The sequence below is a fragment of the Penicillium paradoxum genome (assembly GCF_028828445.1).
Source record: "Penicillium paradoxum strain IBT 22861 chromosome Unknown utg000004l_segment0_segment0, whole genome shotgun sequence".
Taxonomy (NCBI): domain Eukaryota; kingdom Fungi; phylum Ascomycota; class Eurotiomycetes; order Eurotiales; family Aspergillaceae; genus Penicillium; species Penicillium paradoxum.
In genome coordinates, this window is record NW_026643182.1 from 2,763,220 (window position 1) to 2,786,655 (window position 23,436).

The following is a 23,436-nucleotide window of genomic DNA, read 5'->3' on the forward strand; positions in this document are numbered from 1 at the left end:
GAAAGTGCAAGGGAAATTGATTATTATTTATTTAAGTGGTATCTTACAGAAAGTCATCTAGACAAGAATGGAGGTGGATGCCAGAGCGAGTGAGGTTCAGAGTGTTCCAAGTACAGAGTAGTGATCCGGCCAGCCACGGATGCCCTTGGATCCTGCACCGGGCAAGGGCCTTCGAGGGTTGGGACATGGATGTGAGTTGTCACATGGGGGTCGTGTCACGCCTAACCCAATACGGAATAGTGCACATCCCCTGAAGTAAAGCAAACACGCCGCGTATCTTTTGATCTTCAACATAGGGCAGAGGTCTGGAACTTATCTTTGCAATCATTTTTAATCTATTAGATTTCTTCTTTTTCTTCAGCCTTTGTCGTTATCCTTTGCCCAGTTTTTCAGCCCAACTCGCGCTCAACCCGATCTCCGTCAATATTTTGAACACGCCTCCGATCCGCGCCCCTGTTATTCCTTACCACCCATGAACATTTCGAATTTGTCATAAGAAACTGGGCATTATGGAGGTCGCCTCATCAGGCGTGCCAAATGGCGTCTCGAAATCAGAGACTGCAGCTGTGGTTGATTCCGGCGCGGTCATTCAGTACTTGATCGATGTGCTGCAGGTAACACTGGGAGCCCAACGGTCCGAGCTGGAAAGCGCTGGGAGCTTGCTTTCGGAATCCAAGTACAATGAAACGCTGCAACGGTGTACACGATTTGCTTCGGAAACGCAAGAGGCGCTCTATGTGCAGAAAGACATTGTGACAGCGGAGGAAACAAATGGCGAGACGGAGGACCAAGGTAGGTCCATTAGATCCTGAGGCCATTGATTGGTATAATGCTAACTATATTGCTAAAGAAGCAGTAGTGCAATATGTCTACAACCTCTCCTCCGATATCTCGTCCGCTTCTACAACCGTGGCTTCGGTCGCTATCATCAAACGGCCCGTTCCAATCGACATGAGTCTGCCCATGGCATCGCAAGTCCAGGTCATGAACCTTCCTGGCCCTGCTTCACTTAGCAACTCGTCCGCCCAGCAAGGAAATTCAATGTCGCCATACCAGATCCTTCACTTGATGCTACACCACGGACTGAGTCCTTACTTTGAATCATACACTCGCAGCCAGGAGACGGCCGCTGGCACGAAATCGAAAACGGATACGGAGGCGAAGACAGGTATTCCGGGAGCCAAGAAGAAATTCGCGGACTTGGAGCTGGGCTTGTTGCACCTCCAGCAGAATGTGGAGATTCCGGCTCTGAACCTGCCCCTTCATGAAGTGGTGCAAGCTGCTCTGAAGGAGGCGGAAGCGCGTGGTATCAAACCGTCGGTCGAGTTGATTCCATCGACAGTGCTGGAGAGCAGTGCTTTCACGAACAGTATTCAAAGTGTCGTGAACGGTTGGATCAGATCCATCCAGACGATCACCAAAATGTCTCGTGACCCGGATAGCGAATCTGCAAGTCCCGAGGTCAATTTTTGGCTCTCCCTTGAGGCTGCTCTAGAGGGCATCGATGCCCAGCTGGAAAGCGAGGGTGTCCGGTTAACTATGGACATTCTGCGCCATGCGAAAAGATATCAGCCGACCCTGAGTTTCGTGGCAGATACTGGGCTGAAAGAAGCTACCGATCTAGTTCAGAAATACAACCAGCTGATGCGGGACTTCCCTCTCGATGAGCTTCTATCTGCGACTTCCCTACAAAAGGTTCAGGAATCACTCAACCTCATTTTCACTCACCTGAATAAGAAGTTGAAGATTTGCCCCTATCCTATCAAGCGGGCCCTTTCACTTGTTGAAGCTATCTCAGGAGATTTGGATAAAAAGATCCATGAGTTGATTACGGGACGCACTATCTTGCACTTGGATTATCGTGAGTTCCGATCATTGATGAAAACCACACAAGCGATCTGGCGGACTTGGGACGAGAACCTGAAGGAGTTCACAAACGTTGCACGTGAATCAACGCGGCGTCGCAACGAAAAATTCATCCCGATTAAGATCAATGCGAGACACGATAAGACCCGTGAGCGGGTGAAGTACGTCGACACTTTCAGGATCAACCACGAGCAACTTCAGAAGACCATTATCAACGTTCTCGGGCCCAATAGCTCTTCATCTGCTGAGAATGGAACTGGAGTTGATGCCGATGGTGCTGTGATCGTTGAAGAGATCGGCGATGTCGATGCCGTGGAGGAAGTTGCTCTCGCCTACGCTGCTCTCAAGAATGTAGATGTGTTGGATGTTTCACAGGAAGGAGCTCTGAATTGGGAGCAGGCTGAAATTGCCTACAGTGAGCGTACTTCGCGTGTTGAGAATTCTATCATTGCTCGTCTACGTGACCGACTAGCGACCGCCAAGAATGCCAATGAGATGTTCCGTGTATTCTCAAAGTTCAACGCCCTCCTTGTTCGCCCTAAGATTCGTGGTGCAATTGGGGAGTATCAGACACAGCTCATTGATAATGTCAAGCGAGACATCAGTGCTTTGCATGAGCGCTTCAAGCAACAGTATGGTAACTCTGAAGCTCATGCGATGGCTCAATTACGCGATCTGCCGCCCGTGTCGGGTGCTATTATCTGGACCCGCCAGATCGAGCACCAACTCGACGGCTACATGCGCAAGGTCGAGAATGTTCTCGGCGAGAACTGGCATCTGCATGCCGAGGGCCAGAAGCTACAGAACGAGGGCAACTTGTTCCGCAAGAAGCTCGATACTCGGCCCGTCTTCGAGTCCTGGCTGTGGGATGTTCAACGGCGCCATTTTACAATCGCTGGACGGCTGTTTAATGTTGTGCGCAACCGATCAGCAGGAAATGTTCTGGAACTGGCAGTCAACTTCGATGCTCAAATCATTGCCCTCTTCAAGGAGGTCCGGAATCTTATCTGGCTTAACTTTCAGGTCCCTCATGCTGTCAGCAATATCTCTAAAGAGGCGAAGCGTGTTTATCCCTACGCGATCAGTCTGATGGAGAGTGTTCGCACTCTGCTGCAGACCAATCGAGCAATCGCGTCGATGACCGGTGTTAATATGTTGCTCAACGGCTACATGAATGATGCACAGATCATGGTTGCCAAGGGTATTCCTCTCCGATGGGAATCCTTTGTCCATTCTTACGAGCTGCACGTCAAGCAATCGGCATTGGCAAACGGTGCTATCGAGGCTTCTTTGCCTGGTCGCTCTGAAAGCAAGCATGTTCAATTTGTGCGCGAGTTTGCCATCTCAGCATCCACTCTCCAGACCAAGACTACTGTACTTGACACTATCAACGAGAATATCCAGAAATCGATCCACGAACTCAAGACTTGTCCATACGATGCATCGGCTTTCAAACACCGCCTGGACAGCATTCAAGTCGCTGTTGATAAGCTTAACCTGGAAAATTATGTCAATCTTGGATACTGGGTTGCCGAGCTCAATCGAAGCATCGAGGCAATTTTGCGTGATCGCCTCCTTCGTGCTGTGCGCGAGTGGATTATTATCTTCCAGGATACCTTAAACGAGAACTCGACGGTTTCTCATCAACAACTCGCAGCGGCCGAAACGGACGCTATGAACTACAAGATCCAGTTCCCTGAGCTTTTCCACGAGATTTTGATGAAAAATCAAGTCCTTCACCTGGATCCGCCTTTGCAATTCGCACGCGCAAGTTGGTTCTCGCACTTTGATGCGTGGCTCGGAGTGATCTGTAATTTGGAAAAGATCAAACCTTCCCGTTACCAGATCTCCATCAGTGTGCAGAATGTCCGCCTATCTGAAGTCTCCTTCTCCGACCTGCCACAAAATTGCACTAAGGAGCTCAATCAAGTCTATGATGTTGTCGAGGGAAGATTGAAGGACGTTTCCGAGTATGTCGATAAGTGGCTCCAGTTCCAATCCCTATGGGATCTTCGGTCTGAGCAGGTTTACGAGATTCTGGGTGATGATTTGTCCCAATGGCTACAACTTCTTCAGGAAATTAGAAAGAGCCGGGCTACATTCGATACTTCGGAGGTCAGCCGAGGATTTGGTAACATCAGAATTGACTATGAGCAAGTGCAAACTAAGGTCAATGCCAAGTACGACCAATGGCAGCACGAGATACTTGTCAAGTTTGGCTCTAAGCTTGGCAGCCGTATGAGAGAGGTTCATTCGGAAATCGCTGCTGCTCGCCGAGACCTCGAGGGCCAAACTTTGGAAGCTTCTTCAACGGCACATGCTGTGTCTTTCATCACCATTGTTCAGCAATGCAAGCGCAAGACTCGCGTGTGGGAGCCCGAGGTTGATCTTTTCCGCCAAGGTCAAACCACGCTCGCCCGTCAGCGTTACCAGTTCCCATATGACTGGCTTCATTTTGACAATGTTGATGGTGAATGGGCAGCTCTCAATGAACTCCTAGGCCGCAAGAGCAAAATTGTCAATGAACAAACCGAGGGCCTGCGTGCGAAGATCAGTGCGGAAGATCATGTCATTGCTGGCAAGATTGCTGAGGTCATTGGTCAATGGAATGACGAGAAGCCTGTATCTGGCACTATCCCTCCCGAGGAAGCCTCTCGTACCCTGAGCTCTTTCCAGTCTCGCCTCGAAGCTCTGCAATCCGAATTTGAGATGGTGTCCAAGGCCAAGGAGGCTCTTGATCTTCCCCAAAGCTCGGAATCGTCACTGCCTCCTATTCTCGAGGAGGTTCAGGACTTTATGTCTGTGTGGGCTGCTTTGGCGACTATCTGGAATAGTCTCAATGATCTTCGCGATGGACTGTGGACTAGCATTCAGCCTAGAAAGCTCCGCCAATCTCTGGACAACTTGATCAAAATGACCAAGGAGATGCCCAGCCGTATGAGGCAATATGCTGCCTTTGAACACATTCAGAATGTCCTTCGCCAACTTTTGAAGGTCAACTCCCTTCTCTCGGACATGAAATCTGAAGCTGTCAAGGAAAGACACTGGCATAAGATCTACAAGAGCCTCAAACCAGACAAGCGTTTCTCCCTCGTTTCTTTGACTCTCGGCGATGTCTGGGATTTGCAGCTCTCGTCAAGCGATACCATCATTCGCGCTATCATTGCACAGGCCCAAGGCGAGATGGCATTGGAAGAATTCTTGAAGTCGGTTCGCGAAACTTGGCAGAACTACTCCCTGGATCTGGTGCACTACCAGAACAAATGCCGTCTTATCAAAGGCTTTGACGATCTCTTCGCCAAGTGCAGTGAGAACTTGAACTCCCTCCAGGCCATGAGACATTCTCCGTATTACAAGGAATTCGAAGAAGAAGCCACTTCTTGGGAAGATAAATTGAACCGAGTACACGTTCTTTTCGACGTCTGGATCGATGTCCAGCGACAGTGGGTCTACTTGGAAGGTGTGTTCACTGGCAATGCCGATATCAAGCATCTCCTTCCCTTGGAATCGGGCCGTTTCCAGAACATCAATTCCGAATTCTTTGCTGTCATGAAGAAGGTCTACAAGTCTCCATTTGTGTTGGATATTCTTGCTATCGTCGACGTACAGAAGTCCTTGGAGCGGTTGGCCGATCTGCTGAACAAGATCCAGAAGGCTCTCGGTGAATACTTGGAGCGTGAGCGTGTCTCGTTCCCTCGATTCTACTTCGTTGGTGATGAGGACTTGCTCGAGATTATTGGTAACAGCAATGACGTCTTCCGCGTCGCCAAGCACTTCAAGAAGATGTTCGCTGGAATGTCAGGTCTTGTTATGGATGATGATAACAACATCGTCGCATTCACCTCGAAGGAGGGCGAGGAAGTCCGCCTGAGGAATCAAATAAACCTCCTCAAGACTCCGCGAATCAATGACTGGCTTACGGCCTTAGAGACCAACATGAAGATCACCCTTGCACAGCTTCTTGGTGAGGCATCTGAACAATTCGAAACGCTTTATAGTAGCAACGATGTGGATCCAACGGGCTTCAATGACTTCCTGGCGAACTATCCTGCCCAGATTGTTGTCCTTGCTAGTCAGGTTACTTGGACCAACGCAGTGCAGGAGTCCCTCGAGAAAGGAGGAGCAACTCTTCCTGCGTTGCACGCTGCTGAGGTACGAATTCTCGAATTGCTGGCAGCGACTGTGCTGGGTGAACTTGATCCAATCACCCGCAAGAAATGTGAACATATGATCACGGAGTTCGTGCATCAACGCGATTGCATCTCGAAGCTGATCAGTCTCAACGCTACGACGCCCACGCACTACCACTGGCTCCTTCAGATGCGTTATGTCTACAAGGCTGAAGATGATTACTTGGAACGCCTGTATGTTCACATGGCCAATGCCAAGCTGGCCTACGGATTTGAGTATTTGGGTGTCCCCGAGCGTCTTGTCCGCACCCCTCTCACAGATCGTTGTTTCCTCACCCTCACTCAAGCTCTCTGTCAACGACTGGGTGGTTCTCCCTATGGTCCCGCTGGTACCGGAAAAACCGAGTCAGTCAAGGCATTGGGCCTGCAACTTGGACGTTTCACCCTTGTCTTCTGTTGTGATGACACATTCGATTTCCAGGCAATGGGTCGCATCTTCCTCGGTATCTGTCAAGTAGGTGCCTGGGGTTGTTTCGATGAGTTCAATCGTCTGGAAGAACGTATTCTGTCGGCTGTCTCCCAGCAGATTCAGAACATTCAAATTGGTCTGAAAACAAGCGGAGATGGCGAGAAGTCCCAGATCGAACTCGTGGGTAGACGACTTGCCGTGAATTCCAACACCGGAATTTTCATTACCATGAATCCTGGCTATGCTGGTCGATCCAACTTGCCAGACAATTTGAAGAAGTTGTTCCGCAGTGTTGCCATGTCCAAACCTGATAAGGAGCTCATTGCCGAAGTTATGCTTTTCTCTCAAGGTTTCAAGCAAGCGAAGGCCCTTTCCAAGCAGACTGTTCCCTTCTTCGACCACTGTGCTTCCCGACTCTCTAAGCAGGCTCACTACGACTTCGGTCTCCGTGCATTGAAGAGTGTGCTCGTGAGCTCAGGTGGCCTCAAGCGCGCTCGTCTTGCCACCTCCGATGGAGAGTTAGGCCCCGATGCGGTCATTGAGCCTCAAATTATTGTCCAAAGTCTTCGGGAGACAATTGCTCCCAAACTTGTTAGGGACGATGTAGAGACGATGTTGGATATTCAGATGGAAGACTTCCCTGGTGTTGATTATGTGCCTGCCAACTTTGAGAAGCTCACTCAAGCGATCCGTGATATTGCTACTAAAGAACAACATCTCGTGGACAGTGAGATGTGGATTACCAAGGCACTCCAATTATACCAGATTCAAACCATCCACCATGGTGTCATGATGGTGGGTAAGTCAGGAGCCGGTAAATCAGCAGCCTGGAAGATTCTCCTACAAGCGATGCAACGCATCGAAGGTGTGGAGGGCGTCTCCCACATTATCGACTCCAAGGTCATGTCGAAGGAGTCTCTTTATGGAAACCTTGACAGTACCACTCGTGAATGGACTGACGGTCTCTTCACTGGAATCCTGAGAAAGATCGTGGATAACCTCCGAGGTGAAGATGGCAAACGTCATTGGATCGTATTTGACGGTGATGTTGATCCTGAATGGGTTGAGAACTTGAACAGTGTTCTAGATGACAACAAACTCCTCACTCTCCCCAACGGAGAACGTCTCAACCTGCCTCCGAATGTTCGCATTATGTTCGAAGTTGAAAGCTTGAAGTATGCTACACTCGCCACGGTCAGTCGTTGCGGTATGGTGTGGTTCAATGCCGATACCGTTACTCCAACCATGATGATTTCCAACTACGTTGAAAGCCTCAGAACGAAGACATTCGAAGACCTAGATGAAGACAACGCGCCCGCCGGAACAGCAGTAGTCCGCACGCAGGATGCCCAGGACACTGTTGCAACCATTCTCAAACAATTCCTCGAGGTTGATGATTTAGTTCTCAAGGCTCTGGAAGAAGCAAAGAAATACAACCATATCATGGAGTTCACGGACATCCGGGCCCTCAACACTCTTTTCAGTTTGCTGAACAAGTCCTGCCGGAACGTTCTCGAATACAATGCCCAACACCCAGATTTCCCACTGGATTCCGAGCAGATCGAGTCATATATCTCTAAGAAGCTTCTTCTTGCATTGGTCTGGTCTCTTACTGGTGATTGCCCACTCGCTGACCGCAAGGCATTTGGACAATACATTACTGGAATGTCTACTATCGATCTCCCGCCTGACGGAGACTCATCTCTCATTGACTATGATGTCACCCTCCCCAAGTCTGACTGGACCAGCTGGCAGTCACAGGTGCCCACGATTGATATCAACACACATTCCGTCACCCAAACCGATGTCATCATTCCAACAGTGGATACTGTCCGTCACGAGGATGTGCTTTATTCATGGCTTGCGGAGCATAAGCCTTTGCTGCTTTGTGGCCCTCCTGGTTCCGGTAAGACCATGACATTGTTCGCCGCGCTCAGAAAGCTTCCGAACATGGAGGTTGTTGGCCTCAATTTCTCAAGCGCTACCACTCCTGATCTGCTGATCAAAACTTTCGAGCAATACTGCGAGTACAAGAAGACTCTGAACGGTGTGGTAATGTCCCCTAACCAGATCGGTCGCTGGCTTGTCATCTTCTGCGACGAAATCAATCTTCCGGCCCCTGATCGTTACGGTACTCAGCGCGCCATCTCCTTCCTGCGTCAACTTGTGGAGCAAAATGGATTCTGGAGAACTACCGACAAGACCTGGGTCACTCTGGATCGCATTCAATTTGTTGGCGCCTGTAACCCTCCTACTGATGCTGGTCGTACACCGATGGCCGAGAGATTCTTGCGCCATGCACCACTTATCATGGTCGATTACCCCGGTGAGATTTCTCTCAACCAGATTTACGGCACATTCAACTCGGCTATTCTCAAGATTCTTCCCTTGTTGCGTGGATACTCTGAAGCCCTCACTCGGGCTATGGTCCAGTTCTATCTCGAATCCCAATCTAGATTCACTCCCAAGATTCAGCCACACTATGTTTACTCGCCTCGTGAGCTCACTCGATGGGTTCGTGGTCTTTACGAAGCTATTAAGCCTTTGGAAACCCTCACTGTTGAAGGTCTGGTCCGTATTTGGGCACACGAAGCTTTACGTCTTTTCCAAGACAGACTCGTGAATGAAGAGGAGAGAGCTTGGACAGCAGATGCTGTTCGCAGGATCGCCTTGGAACATTTCCCTACTATTGATGATCAAGAAGCACTCAAGGGCCCAATCCTGTTCTCCAACTGGTTGTCCAAGAATTACATTCCTGTCGAGCAAGAGAGTCTCCGCGAGTTTGTGAAGGCACGTCTTAGAACCTTCTGCGAAGAGGAGGTAGACGTTCCGCTCGTGTTGTTCAACGACGTCCTTGAGCACGCACTACGCATCGATCGAGTCTTCCGCCAACCCCAAGGCCATCTCATTCTTATCGGTGTGAGTGGAAGTGGAAAGACAACCTTGTCTCGCTTTGTTGCTTGGATGAATGGTCTCAAGGTCTTCCAGATCAAGGTGCACGGAAAGTACTCTTCGGAAGATTTCGATGATGATCTTCGCAGCGTTCTTCGCCGCGCAGGATGCAAGGGCGAGAAGATTTGTTTCATCATGGATGAAGCAAACGTCCTTGACTCTGGCTTCCTGGAACGCATGAACACCTTACTTGCAAACGCAGAAGTCCCCGGTCTCTTCGAAGGCGATGAATTCTCCTCATTGATGACTGCTTGCAAGGAGGGAGCCCAGCGTCAAGGCTTGCTTCTTGATTCACAGGAGGAGCTATACAAGTGGTTCACCCAGCAGATTATCAAGAACCTCCATGTTGTGTTCACCATGAACCCGCCAGAGGAGGGCCTGTCTTCAAAGGCAGCTACCAGTCCCGCCTTGTTCAATCGTTGTGTGCTGAACTGGATGGGCGACTGGTCTGATCAAGCCCTGTTCCAGGTTGGCTCCGAGCTCACTCAATCGGTCGACCTCGACAAGCCCAACTTCATCTCCCCTGACAGTATTCCCGTTGCATACCGTGATTTGGCTCTCCCTGCATCACACAGAGACACGGTTATCAATTCCATGGTTTATATCCACCACTCTTTGCACCGCTTCAATGGGCGGCTGCAGAAGCAACAGGGTCGGGCCACTTTCCTCACTCCTCGCCATTACCTCGACTTTGTTGCGCAGTATGTTAAGTTGTTCAACGAGAAGCGTGAGGACCTCGAGGAACAACAGCGTCACTTGAATATTGGTCTCGAAAAGCTTCACGACACTGTCGACAAAGTGAGCGATCTTCGGGCTAGTCTGGCACAAAAGAAGATGCAGTTGGAGAAGAAGGATACGGAAGCGAACGAGAAATTGCAGCGCATGGTTGCTGATCAGCAAGAGGCAGAGCAGCGGAAGCAGGTCTCATTGGAAGTGCAGGCTGCGTTGGAAATTCAGGAGAAGGAGGTGGCAACTCGAAAGGAAGTTGTTTTGAATGATTTGGCCCAAGCTGAGCCAGCTGTTTTGGAAGCCCAGAAGAGTGTCAGCAACATCAAACGTCAACACCTGACGGAAGTTCGATCTATGGGTAACCCCCCAGCCAGCGTCCGACTTGCCTTGGAAGCCGTATGCACACTGCTCGGCCACACTGTCGACAGTTGGAAGACAATTCAAGGTCTCATTCGTCGAGACGACTTCATTGCCAGTATTGTCAATTATGACAATGAGCGCCAGATGACGCGCAGACATCGTACCAAGATGCAGAACGAGTTCCTCTCGAAGGAGGACTTCACATATGAGCGAGTCAACCGCGCCAGTAAGGCCTGTGGTCCTTTGGTGCAATGGGTCGAAGCTCAGGTTAACTACTCTGCAATTCTTGACCGCGTCGGCCCTCTGCGTGACGAGGTTGACCAACTCGAGGAACGGGCCCTGCAAACCAAGGCTGAAGCCCAGGCCATTGAAAATACCATCAACAGCCTGGAAAGCAGTATCGCTACCTACAAGGCTGAGTACGCGGCCTTGATCAGCGAAACACAGGCGATCAAGACCGAGATGAGCCGTGTTCAGTTCAAGGTCGACCGCAGTGTTCGTTTGCTCGACAGTTTGTCTTCCGAGCGTGAGCGTTGGGAAGATGGCAGCAAGTCATTCGAAACTCAGATTAGCACCCTCGTTGGTGACGTTCTCATTGCAGCTGCTTTCCTTGCGTATGCTGGTCTCTACGACCAGCAGTTCCGTAAGGCAATGGCCGAGGATTGGGTCCACCAACTGGGCGCTTCTGGCATTCACTTCAAGCCTCACAATCCAATTACAGAGTACTTGTCCAATGCCGATGAACGTTTGACTTGGCAGAGTCATTCCCTACCCGTCGACGACCTTTGCACAGAGAACGCCATCATTCTCAAGAGATTCAACAGATACCCACTTATTGTTGATCCATCTGGCCGCATTACAGAGTTCTTGCAGAAGCAAAGCAAAGAACGGAAACTTACCGTCACTAGTTTCCTGGACGATTCCTTCGTCAAACAATTGGAGAGTGCCTTGCGTTTCGGAAACCCCATCCTTATCCAGGATGCCGAGCATCTCGACCCTATCCTCAACCATGTCCTCAACAAGGAATACCAGAGGACTGGTGGCCGTGTTCTTATTCAATTGGGCAAGCAAGAAATTGATTTCTCCCCGTCGTTCAAGCTCTTCCTCTCGACTCGGGATCCCTCTGCGTCATTCCCGCCGGATATCTGCAGTCGTACCACCTTTGTCAACTTTACTGTCACCCAGAGCAGCTTGCAGACACAGTCTCTCAACGATGTGCTGAAGTTCGAGCGGCCCGATGTCGATGAACGTCGCAACAATCTTGTTAAGATGCAAGGAGAGTTCAAGGTCCATCTCCGACAACTTGAGAAGCGACTTTTGCAAGCCCTTAACGAGTCTCGTGGTAATATTCTTGATGATGACAATGTCATTGAAACCCTTGAGACTCTCAAGAAGGAGGCTGCCGAGATTTCTCACAAGATGGACCAGACTGAAGGTGTCATGCTTGAGGTAGAAAATGTTACGCAGAACTACAGCATCATCGCCCGATCATGCAGTGCTGTCTTCGCCGTTCTGGAGCAGCTTCACCACATTAACCACTTCTATCAATTCTCTTTGCAGTACTTTACCGATATCTTCAACTCTGTTCTCTACGAGAACAAGCATCTCGCTCAAGAGAAGGATCATTCCGCGCGTGTTCAGATCATTGTCAGGGATTTGTTCATCAACACCTACAAGCGAACTTCGCTTGGTCTTGTACAAAAGGATCGCATCACTCTTGCCATCTTGCTTGCTCAAGCTACTCCGTTCCCCATGGATAGGACCCTCCTTGACCGAGTCCTGGACGAGACAGTAGAAGGCACAGATCTTTCAACTACCACAGACGCCCGGGATCAAGTTATCGCGAAGCTGGGCAACATGTCTATCTTCAAAGAGCACCTTTCGAGTGTCACTGAAGAACAATGGGATCGCTTCTTCACCGAGGAGCTTGCAGAGAACGTTGTTCCGGTCATGTGGAATGAGAGTGTTTCGCAGCTCGATCAGCTTCTTCGCTCCGTGCTTCTTGTCAAGATTTGTCGCATGGACCGATTCGTGCCAACTGCCGAGCGTTTCGTCGAGGCTGTATTCGGCCGCGAACTATTCGAGGGTGCTGCCGATTTGAAGGACGTTGTCGACCAAGTCACTGCGACCAGGCCCATTGCACTCAGCTCAAGCCCTGGCTTCGATGCTAGTTACAAGGTCGATGCTCTGGTTGAAGCCACACGCGCAACCTGCGCCAATATTGCCATGGGTTCCAACGAAGGTCTCCAGAGCGCCGATAAGGCCATCAGCAATGCAGCTGCAGTTGGTAACTGGGTCCTGGTCAAGAACGTCCACCTGGCACCGGCTTGGCTGCAGAGTCTCGAGAAGAGACTGGATTCTCTCAAGCCTCACAAGGAGTTCCGTCTCTTCTTATCTATGGAGTCTAGCCCTAAGATTCCTGTCAATTTGATTCGCGCCTCGCGTGTTCTGATGTACGAACAGCCCGCCGGTGTACGTGCCAACATGAAGGATTCACTGTCCTCGCTCAATATCAGGGCCAGCAAGCCTCCTATTGAGAAGGCCCGTGTCTATCTCTTGCTCTGCTTCTTGCACGCCGTGGTCCAGGAGCGACTCCGCTATGCACCAAGCCTCGGATGGAAGGGCTTCTGGGAGTTCAACGACAGCGATGTAAGTACCTTCCAATCGTGAAGTCTCTACACCAACACTAACATTCCTTTTTCCCTAGTACGAATGCTCAGCCTACATCATTGACCACTGGGTTGATTCTGTCTCCCAGGGCCGTTCCAACGTTGCCCCTCAGAAGATCCCATGGGAGATGATCCGCACTCTTATCACAGAAATGTACGGTGGTAAAATCGACGACGCAGGTGACTACCAGCAACTCGAGAACCTGGTCAACAGCTTCCTCACACCCGCCGCCTTCGAGGACGGCTACAAGCTCGTCTCGGGTGTTGAGAACGACAATCTTTTGACCCTGCCGGATACCACCAGTATGCGCGACTTCGTCGCCTGGGTCAATAACCTGCCGGAACGTGAGCCCCCCTACCTACCTGGGTCTCCCTGCCAATGCCGAGAAGCTGTTGCTGGTTGGTCATGGCCGTAAGATGATTTCTGATCTCTCGCGCGTCACCACTCTCCTTGACGAAGGAGAACAGCTGATGGTTGATAACTGATTCGTCTTTCTTTTACTTTATTCCACGTTCCTTGTTTATTTCATTGTTTTTAGAAGAGTTGTGTTTATGTTCTGTCGTTCGTGCACAGATTCCCCTTACAGAAAGACCGCTGGCGGACTTCTGTTTGTTGTATCAAATTGATTTACTTGTGTATCCAACTTTGCACCTTTGTATATTTCCTCATTTTTCTAGACAGGGCGGGGATTCCTGATTCTTGTACAATCACTTGTAACGTTCACCTCTTTGCATTCTACGTGTATTATTATTTTGGGGAAAATGGACATCTGAGTAGTCTCTTCAACATAATCAGTTTCTTTGCCCCCGGCATTTTCAAAATATAGTCAATAGCATTAAGTATCATGTATACAGTCTGTGGATTATCTTGTCCGCACGAGTGAAAAAGCAATCAAGCCGTTCCTCTAGACATAAATGTAGCATCACGAAAATCATCAATAATGAACGCCAACAATCAGGTCCCAAAGGGGAGAGTGAGGTCTTATGTACGCGAATTGAGCAAGGTAGGTCTTTACGAGATGAAGGTAGACTCGGAGAACATAGTTCCCTCCTCGGTGATCTCCTCGTCACCGATCTTCAGCTTCAATGACAGCTTCTGCTGGGGGGAGTACTACACAAGAAGAGTTAGATATGAGATTGGAACCTGATCATGTGAGGAGTGCTTACCTGGAAGATGTATGGCCGGGTACCGGCAACACTGCCAGCAATGCTCTTAATGAAGCCTGGCACCTCAGCCATGACGTCGATGCGATCCAGTCGCGGGCCGAGAGCGCCATTCACTTCGGCTGTGACCTCCTTGTTGTCGGTTGTCTTGCCGCTCCACTCCCACTTGATCGATGTGGGCGCGGGCCAGTCACTGCCCTCGTCCTGGCCGGATGCTGTGTGGGCCACGGCGTTGGTTGAACCGGCATAGATGACCTCACCATCCTTGACAATTCCACCAACGTTGACCTTAGTGGAGCCGTAGGAGGGGGGAGTGGTGTACTCCATCATGACGGCGGAGTAGGTGGGGGTCTGGAAGTTGATGAAGTTCCAGCGGGCAGCTATTATTTTTGGATCCTTTGTTAACATGTTGTGTTTCTCTAGTCAAGTTTCGTGCGGGGCTTCTTACCAGCGTGGTGAGGCTTCATGCCCTGCAGAGCCATGATGAAGACACCACGACCGGCCAGATCGTAGGTCTGGTCCTTGGTGGTGATGGTACCCTCGACGGCACAGCGGGGCCAGAAGGCATGACGCATGGAGCCCCAAGGGTTCTTGGGATCGGTTCCGAAGTATGAAGTTCCGTCCTTGCCAACGACGAAACCGGGTGCGGTCTGGGAGAACTTGAGGTCGACCAAGCTGCCTTCGTTCACGGTGGACTTGATGGTGTAGGAGTTAGCCTCCTCGTTGAGAGTCAAGGACAAGTTATCGGCGCCGAAGGAGAGCATGTTTTCGTCGAACATGAAGTTGGAGAGCGGATCCGAGTACCACTTGTTGTCACCCTTTCCGCTGACGTCGAAAATCTTCACGTTGAACTGGGCGGTAGTGTGAATTCCGCTGTGATCGGCGTCAAGAACTAGAGTCAGCCAGTGTACATATCGACTCCAGGTTCTAGACCTGAAGCTTCGACTCGAAGTATCTTACACAATGTTGCTGTAGATGACCTGAACGAAAACCAGGGTCCCGTTGTCGGCCATGATATAGAAAGTCTGGGTCTCGACATTGGTGTAGGAGAATGCGCGCCAGCGCAGAATGTCCTTGTTTACATTGGTGAAAGGAGTTGTCTCGGTCTGTTGCGCAACAGACTGGATGGCCTCGGGGCCATAGATAGGCTCCTCGGTGCCCACCACGGCGGAGAGACTGCCCGCATGGAATCGGTCAGTAACCACAACAGGGAAGGGTCGATCGGAACGTACGTCGACTTGAGCCAGTTCATGATTTCAATACAGTTGGGTTAATCAAAACTGGAGAAGGGGAAAAATGAAAAAGGGAGGTGAGAAGAAGGGAGATCGACACGCGGGGCCCGAGACTCTAGTTCGGATGCCAATGGGACCCTCCGGATGAGAGGAATAGCGACCAAATAGTTGATCCAAAGGATGAGAAGAACAAGTAGATCCAGATAGACAGAATACCAAGATCAGAATTGCCAGCGATGAAATAAAAAGACGCTCGAACAGCCCACGAGCGACGAGAAGAAAGTAACTTATGACGTTGGGCGCAGCTTGCTCGCTTGCCGCCTCGGCCAATCACATCCGCCTTCTGAAAATCTGCGTCTGAATTCATCTTCTCTGTTTTCCTTGGTCTTTGAACTCGATATCCCAACCACAATCATGGCCGGAAAAGCATTGGCTAAGGAGCAATTTGTTAAGCTCATCGTTGGAGCTGGCCAGGCCAGTCCCAGTCCGCCTGTCGGTCCGGCCCTGGGAAGTAAAGGTGTCAAGTCCATGGACTTCTGCAAGGTCGGTTTTTTGTTTACCCTGGTAGCCAGCTCTCTACTAACGATCTTCCAGGAATTCAACGCCCGCACAGCTCACATCACCACCGGTGTCCCGATTCCCGCGCGTGTGACTGTTCGCCCCGACCGTTCGTTCACTTTCGACCTCCGCACTCCGACCACCACCTACCTTCTGCTCAACGCCGCCAACGTCGAACCCCGGAAGAACCGGCTTCGCGGTGCGATGAACCCCGGCCATGAAACTTGTGGCAAGATCTCTCTGAAGCACGTTTATGAGATCGCCAAGATCAAGCACACCGAGACGCGGTTATCAGGCTTGTCCCTGGAGGGGTTGTGCAAGAGTGTCATGTCGCAGGCCAAGTCCATTGGTATCCAGGTTGTCCCCTGAACAGCGAAGAGACATAGACTTGTATAATTATCGGATGATTGCCACTGGCAGTAACGCGCCGAGGGGACCTACTCGTTTTGACTTGGAACATTTTACCGGGCGTTTTTTCTGGGAACTTGGGGGGGTTTTCCCCCTTCTGTACGATACCGATTCTTTTTTATTTCCAGACTGCATGTCATATCTGTGAACCATCCAAGGGACATTTTTGCATGGAATTTATTATATCCGAAAGATGGGAATGGGGCGTACGTGAGAAGAGTGTCGAGTCAAAATCGCCTTATTTCTCACCGTTTGGTGTTTGGAGGTAAATCCCTGTGTCTACAAGTAGGTATCCCGTAGGTATCTCGTAGGTATCCCGCAAGTATCCCGCAAGTATCCCGCAGGTACCCAGTAAGTACTCCCTAGTGTCTCCGCGGATCTCACGCCCGTGTGTCACGGCCGAAGGGTCCGACACCCCGAAGTCTTCACTTTTGAGCCAAGAGACCAAGAAACAGAGGTCACGGTGAACCGGAGCGGAGAGCTTGGCAGCCCTGTAGGACAGGAAGTTGTACGGGGGCTTGGCAAGTATGGGGTTTTGACGTCTATTTCTGACACTTGGCGAGTAGGTTGGAGTCTGGAGACCCCGGGGAAATGGAGACGGTCCAGAGAGGTTCAGTGGAGTCACCAGATGGCAGATGAACTAGTGGACTAGCCCCGTTCAGGCAAACTTCCAGACCTTCTCAAATGGCGTACAGCTGCATGACCGGACGAAAGATGGCGAACGTACTCCATACATGTACCCAATTGCAGCGCTGGGAGTCCTCCCCAAGAAGGTAAGTAAGCCTGGACCGGGAAGTCGGCACAGTTAACGACATCATCTCCAACGGCAACTCCGCGGTCATCCGATTCCCTTGGAATAGTTCGGGGGTTTCTGGGTTTATTTCGTAGGAATAAAGAAAAGATGTAAACAAGAAACGAGTGAGAAATAGAAACATGAAAGCCGGAGGAGAAATACTTTCAACCCCCACTCTCTTCCCCCCAAATCCTAAGTTTGCCTGAGGCCCCAGACTCTATCTCTCTCCCCTCTTCTTAGCTTTCTGACTCTTATCTTCTTGACTTTTCCCTCATTGCAACGGGGGGAGTTTTTTGTTCACTTCACTTCTTCTAAAGCACCCGGTATTCCCGCTTTCCTCCTTTGGCTAGACGCGGTCGAGCGCCTTTGATCGCATTCGGAAAAGAAAACTTAGAGAGATTCGCCTCCCACTTAACCCTTCTAGTATTTGGCCGGACACCAATCCTGGTGACACTGAACTTATCTTCAGTTCACTATTTAGCATTCTCTCTACAGTCTCGATCGTGAGGGGCATGTGTCCCATCACGTTCCGAGCTGGCGTCGAAGACTATGACGTCTGAAATGACAGATTCGACCAACCCTACGGACTCAGGTATGTCTTGGCCATGCTGATCCGTTGGTGATGGCATCGTTTTTTTTTTTTTTTTTCTTTTCTTCCTTTTTGTGAATTCTTGCCAACAGTCTGACGCATATTTGTCCCTCCAGGATTCCAAGCCATGCATAACCCCGCCAAGGTATCCGGCCAGGCCTCGGAGCCCGGTGACGCCGATGCCAAGTCAAGAGATCATCCTTCTCAAGTCCGTTTCTCGTCCATCACGGAGGAGATTGAACCATCTCGATCGGAATTGTCTCCCGTCCCAGAGCAAGTGCCACAATCTTTATCAGAGGCGCAGAAGCAAGCTACGGATGAGGAGCAATTACGGTCGCTGGCGATGAGTATGCAGGGTGCACAGCTTCAGGAGTCACGCCTGCGAAACTTCTCTTTTGACCCCATGTCTCTCCCATCTTCCAGGGTATGTATTCCATTCTTTATAGTTTGCCATTGACTGGTCTCCCAATGTGTTTCAATCGCTCCCCGCTTCGACTGATCGTGTATCTCCCTTCACCCGACGCTAGGCTTTTTTGCGGGGGCCACATGGGCCATGGAACCCTTGCAGTCTCACTAACGCTGAATCTCTCAGGTCGCATCTCGAGACTCGAGTGACCGTAGCGGGCATATCAGTGGTGCCTTTGCATCTCCACAAACCTCGCCTCCTGTCTCAGCTGTTCAGTCGCCCCCTCTTACCCCGGCTGCAACCTATTCTCGTGAAAGCAGGAGCGACAATGCTTCTGTAAAATCCCCCACCCGACCACATGTGCAAACAAACTTCACACCGGAAGCATCGCCTCCAGTCGGAACGATTGATAAGAACGGTACGCCTCAACCCGCCTCATCGTCCCGACCCCCATCCACGGATCACCTGCCCTCGAGGCAGAGTGAAGGCTCCGACCGCCATCCCCATGTCATCCAGCCACCGAGGCATCGTGCGCAATTCTTTATAGGGAATGATGCTAGCTCGCAGGAAGAAAGTCCTCCTCCTACTCCAAGAGAGTCCCTTACTCCGCCCGGGGCTATGACCCCTGTAGGCGAACCTAATGACCCATATGCGCGCCACAAGCGACCACCCCAACCTAAAAACCTTTCTCAATTGGATCCCCGGTTTATCTTCAGTGGTCGAGATGTCAAACGCACTTTCCGTCCGGGAGCTCCCCGATCTGCCAGCGCCAGTGACCTGAGCAAATCCAGTGATAAGCGGGGCATATTTGGTGGCAAGAAAGACCATGGTAGTGAAAAGGGTCATAATGGCCATCAGCACCATGGCTCGATGTCTGAGTTGAAACGGTTTTTCAAGATGGGCCATCGCAACAAGCGGTCCGAGTCCCCGACGTCCATGCCCAAGAAATCGAGCCGATCATCTGGAAAGAACACCCCCTATCAAATGGCTCCAGAGAATGTTCCTTTTGCGGATGATCACGGTTTGAACTCTAAATATGGAAAGCTGGGCAGAGTACTCGGATCCGGTGCTGGTGGCTCCGTGCGTCTGTTGAAGCGCAACAGCGATGGTGTGACATTTGCAGTGAAACAATTCCGGGACCGCCATAACTGGGAGAGTCTGAAGGAGTATTCGAAGAAGGTGACTGCTGAGTTCTGCATTGGCTCCACCTTGCATCATGGCAATATCATTGAGACCTTGGATATCATCCAAGAAGGCGCTCGTTGGTACGAGGTCATGGAATATGCTCCTTTCGATCTATTTGCCATCGTCATGACAGGCAAAATGAGCAAGGAGGAGGTTGCCTGCTCCTTCAAGCAGATCCTGAGTGGTGTGGCCTATATCCACGGCATGGGTCTAGCTCATCGCGATTTGAAGCTTGATAACGTGGTGGTGAATGATCGGGGCATCATGAAGCTCATTGACTTTGGAAGTGCAGTCGTCTTCCGCTATCCATTTGAGAACGATATTGTCCCTGCTTCAGGTATGCATTTTGCTCGCTTCCTACCAGTAATGAATGGTCACTAATTTATCTACCAGGTATCGTTGGCTCGGATCCGTATCTCGCTCCCGAGGTCTACGATGAGAAGAAATATGACCCTCGCCCCACGGATGTTTGGTCGCTGGCGATCATCTTCTGTTGTATGACCTTGCGCCGATTCCCATGGAAGCAACCGCGCATGACCGACAACTCCTACAAGCTGTTTGTTTCCACTCCGACTCCTGGCACCCCGGTTCCTGAGTCCGATACTCGCCGTCGGCCCAAGTCGACCCCCGATCTCCCTGGCCAGGGGCAGGACAATAAGCGGCTCACTCCTCGCTCGAGCGGACCTTCCGACCAGTCAGGATCGGAGCAGAACGGAAATGCGAATGGCCATTCAGAGTCCTCGCAGAGAGACGGCGATCTGTCTCCTGACACTGCCCAGAAGCAGGTCAGCCAAACGAGCAACAACGCCAATGACAGGACCACTCGCACCACCAGCAAGGAGGCACCCCCGCTTCCAGCAGGATCTACCCAGAATTCTGGTCAACGCCAGGAAGTCATCAAGGGCCCATGGCGACTCCTCCGCATCTTGCCGCGGGAAAGTCGATTCATCATTGGTCGCATGCTCAAGGTCGACCCGAAGGAGCGAGCAACACTCGATGAGGTTTTGTCGGACGAGTGGATCAAGAGCATCCATGCGTGCCAACAGGATGGAACTGGTGAAATCATCCCCGCCCCCGGTCACACCCACGTCCTTGAACCTCCGTCCCAAAGCCCTGCCGTGGCCAGCAAAGCCGTCAAGGCCAAATAATATACCTTTTTTGTATCATTTTCTGTCTATAATTCCCCTTCATCTTTTCGGACTGGGGTGGGACGTTCGACCCCCTTCTCTTTCGCGTTCCCTGTGTGATTCCCTACGAGTACTGTAGATGATTTTGGCGGTTTCCCTCATTCCCTCATCCTATCTGTGTTTGATTTTCTTGAATAAACTTCCATGGCATCTCATTGCGCTCGAGTCCTATGATCCTTTCCCACCCAGCAACCGAAACACTGTTGGCTCTGACTCGGACATTGGGTTGTTACTGATAGAGAGGGTGTGGGATCTTGATGTTTGTTTTCGGGCCATTCTTTTGTCAAAGCGCTTGTATGGGAAGTGTTTCATTTCTTAAGTAGTCCACGGGTAGATACATTTCAATACAAGTCCTATATATTCATTTTTCAACTCGAATTTGGCCAGCGCCTGACGTAGCGACGATCGGCGATATCGGATGGGCCTGACCGCGGAGCAAAATGAATCTGCCATCTGCGGAGCTCTTCCGTTTAGCTTCCTGGACGTCGCATTGCATCCTTGCTCCCTACCCTCAATTGGTCATGTTATGGTGAGAGGACATCTTACACATATCACTTTGTACCTTTCAGAATGACCCAACAAACTGATAGCGAGCCGTTGGTCTCCTCCCTGTGGACGAGATCATTAATTGTACGCATGGCTTCAACCCGTTTCCCAACAACACTCTAACAGATTTACGATTGTATAGTCCGGCGCCATTGCAGGCTTGACTGTCGATTGCTCTCTCTATCCCCTTGACACCATCAAAACCCGACTCCAAAAAGCACGCGACCACACAGCACCCCAAGCCCGAGTCTCCCTGCGCCAAACCTTCCGCGGCATCTACGCCGGCCTCCCATCCGTCCTCTTCGGTTCCGCCCCCTCCGCCGCTTCCTTCTTCATAGTCTATGATGGCGTCAAACGCTCTCTCCTCCCTTCCCAGTCCGCCGGCAACAAATCCACCCAATCCCGCGCCCACATCATCTTCACACACTCCCTCGCCTCCTCGCTCGGCGAGATCGCCGCATGCGCCGTCCGCGTCCCAACAGAAGTGATCAAGCAGCGCGCCCAAGCCGGTCTCTTCGGCGGTTCCAGTCTGCTCGCCCTAAAGGACATCCTATCCCTGCGGCACGCCGCAGTCCCAACTGACACAACCGGCTCCGTCCCCGCAAAGCGCGGCTATGGCCAAGTCCTCCGCGAACTCTACCGCGGCGCAGGTATCACCATCGCCCGCGAGATCCCCTTCACCGTCCTGCAGTTCACGATGTGGGAGTCCATGAAAGAAGCCTACGGCAAGCGATACCTACAATCGGCTGAGACCGCCTCATCCATTGCCGAGACGCAGATCCCGGCCTCAACGAGCGCCATGTTCGGTAGTGTTGCCGGTGCCATTGCGGCTGGTCTGACTACCCCATTGGACGTCATCAAGACCCGTGTTATGCTTGCGCGCCGTGGAGATGGCGGTGCTGATGCCCCTGTCCGGGTTAAGGAGATTGTGCGTGGGATTGCGCGCGAGGGGCCTGGTGCTTTCTGGCGTGGTATCACGCCGCGTGTGACTTGGATTGGTATCGGTGGTGCTGTCTTCCTTGGAAGTTATCAGTATGCTTCGAATACCCTTGAGGGGCGTCGGGAGGCGAAGGCTGAGAAGGGGCTTTGATTGTTGGGGGGTGTTGTATATTATTGCTATTATAGATGGTTGGTAAAAAGAACATAGATTTGGACAATCATTGGTTTATGTATGTACACGTATCATCGTATGGATTTCATGATATTTCATTCTTTCTCTTGATCTGGGTACTCCTTCAGCATCCAACTTAATTCCTCGACCTGGTCGGCAGTCAGAAGGTCCTTCATTTCGTCTTTGCGCAGGAATTCATGGTCTGCAAGATCGAAGCCTGGGACAACAACCTAAACACTCGTTATGAATTTATACTCTCCATCTCCAAGGATATATATACCCCAAACGTACCTCAGTAATCAACAGACCCGAAGAAGCCTCTCCCTCGGGTTCATCAGGTAACAAAAAAGACGACTTATACTTACCCCCTCCAACAACCCACTGCAATCGCTCCCCAGACCCAACATCCGGCCCAACAATAAACGTCTCTACCCTTGCCTTGGCCCTAGGACAATGCCCTTGGCCGTGACTCTCACTCTCCACCTCGTCCGCATGGATGATAACGTACCGTCCCCGTCCTCTCTGCCACACATGCACCGTCCGTCCTTGGTTGCGGTGGAAGACTCCTAACGGGCGCTGAGGCGTGAGGAAGTATAAGATAGACGAGCTTGCAGAGCGGGTTTCGATGTCCCTGTCAGACGTTGAACGTACGAATGGGTTCAGCACTTGGTGCGGATGGCGATCTGTTTCACGGAAATAGCCGCCTTCTGGGTGCAGGTCGAGGTTTAGGGCGCTGATGATGGATTGGGTTTGGGGTGCTTCTGGGGTTGGGCGCTTTGGGGGGTATATTGGTTTGATTTGGGATAGAGAGATGTCCATTTTCTTTTCTTTCTGTTTTCGTGTTTGTGCGTATGCTATATGCTATCCTTTTCATGGCTTAACCGGGTGAATGGATTGAATGTGACAGGTGGAGAGAAGAGGTTATGACGAAGCATGACGAAAGGTATTTGATGTTTACCTGCTTTTCTGTACGGAGTAGCGAGATCTGGGTTAAGTTATCAATCTGTCTGTCATATCACTGTACTGTGTATATCTTTATATCTCTCTTGTGGGGAAGTATGATTTGGACAGGTCAATTGGAC

General features: G+C 50.9%; 6 protein-coding genes across 6 annotated transcripts; 4 read left to right on the forward strand and 2 right to left on the reverse strand.

The window, feature by feature from the left end:
* Positions 1-509: 509 nt before the first annotated feature.
* N7457_004747 (uncharacterized protein) lies at positions 510-13,591 on the forward strand (the record flags this gene model as incomplete). Its single annotated transcript, XM_057175792.1, has 3 exons — positions 510-792; positions 857-13,155; positions 13,214-13,591. The coding sequence occupies 3 exons, from the start codon at positions 510-512 to the stop codon at positions 13,589-13,591; spliced, it is 12,960 nt and encodes a 4,319-aa protein (XP_057032839.1).
* A 596-nt stretch (positions 13,592-14,187) lies between these two features.
* On the reverse strand, positions 14,188-15,591 carry N7457_004748 (survival factor 1 family protein; the record flags this gene model as incomplete). Its single annotated transcript, XM_057175793.1, has 5 exons — positions 14,188-14,286; positions 14,343-14,719; positions 14,788-15,212; positions 15,300-15,515; positions 15,572-15,591. The coding sequence occupies 5 exons, from the start codon at positions 15,589-15,591 to the stop codon at positions 14,188-14,190; spliced, it is 1,137 nt and encodes a 378-aa protein (XP_057032840.1).
* Positions 15,592-15,985: 394 nt separating this feature from the next.
* On the forward strand, positions 15,986-16,498 carry N7457_004749 (mitochondrial 54S ribosomal protein uL11m; the record flags this gene model as incomplete). The annotated part of the gene is made up of 2 exons (XM_057175794.1): positions 15,986-16,114; positions 16,166-16,498. 2 exons carry the CDS (start codon positions 15,986-15,988, stop codon positions 16,496-16,498), a joined length of 462 nt encoding a protein of 153 aa, XP_057032841.1.
* A 1,393-nt stretch (positions 16,499-17,891) lies between these two features.
* N7457_004750 (uncharacterized protein) lies at positions 17,892-20,658 on the forward strand (the record flags this gene model as incomplete). The annotated part of the gene is made up of 4 exons (XM_057175795.1): positions 17,892-17,922; positions 18,036-18,343; positions 18,512-19,847; positions 19,904-20,658. The coding sequence occupies 4 exons, from the start codon at positions 17,892-17,894 to the stop codon at positions 20,656-20,658; spliced, it is 2,430 nt and encodes an 809-aa protein (XP_057032842.1).
* A 609-nt stretch (positions 20,659-21,267) lies between these two features.
* On the forward strand, positions 21,268-22,333 carry N7457_004751 (putative mitochondrial carrier protein (Pet8); the record flags this gene model as incomplete). Its single annotated transcript, XM_057175796.1, has 2 exons — positions 21,268-21,327; positions 21,386-22,333. 2 exons carry the CDS (start codon positions 21,268-21,270, stop codon positions 22,331-22,333), a joined length of 1,008 nt encoding a protein of 335 aa, XP_057032843.1.
* A 116-nt stretch (positions 22,334-22,449) lies between these two features.
* On the reverse strand, positions 22,450-23,173 carry N7457_004752 (cupin domain-containing protein; the record flags this gene model as incomplete). Its single annotated transcript, XM_057175797.1, has 2 exons — positions 22,450-22,584; positions 22,646-23,173. 2 exons carry the CDS (start codon positions 23,171-23,173, stop codon positions 22,450-22,452), a joined length of 663 nt encoding a protein of 220 aa, XP_057032844.1.
* Positions 23,174-23,436: the final 263 nt, after the last annotated feature.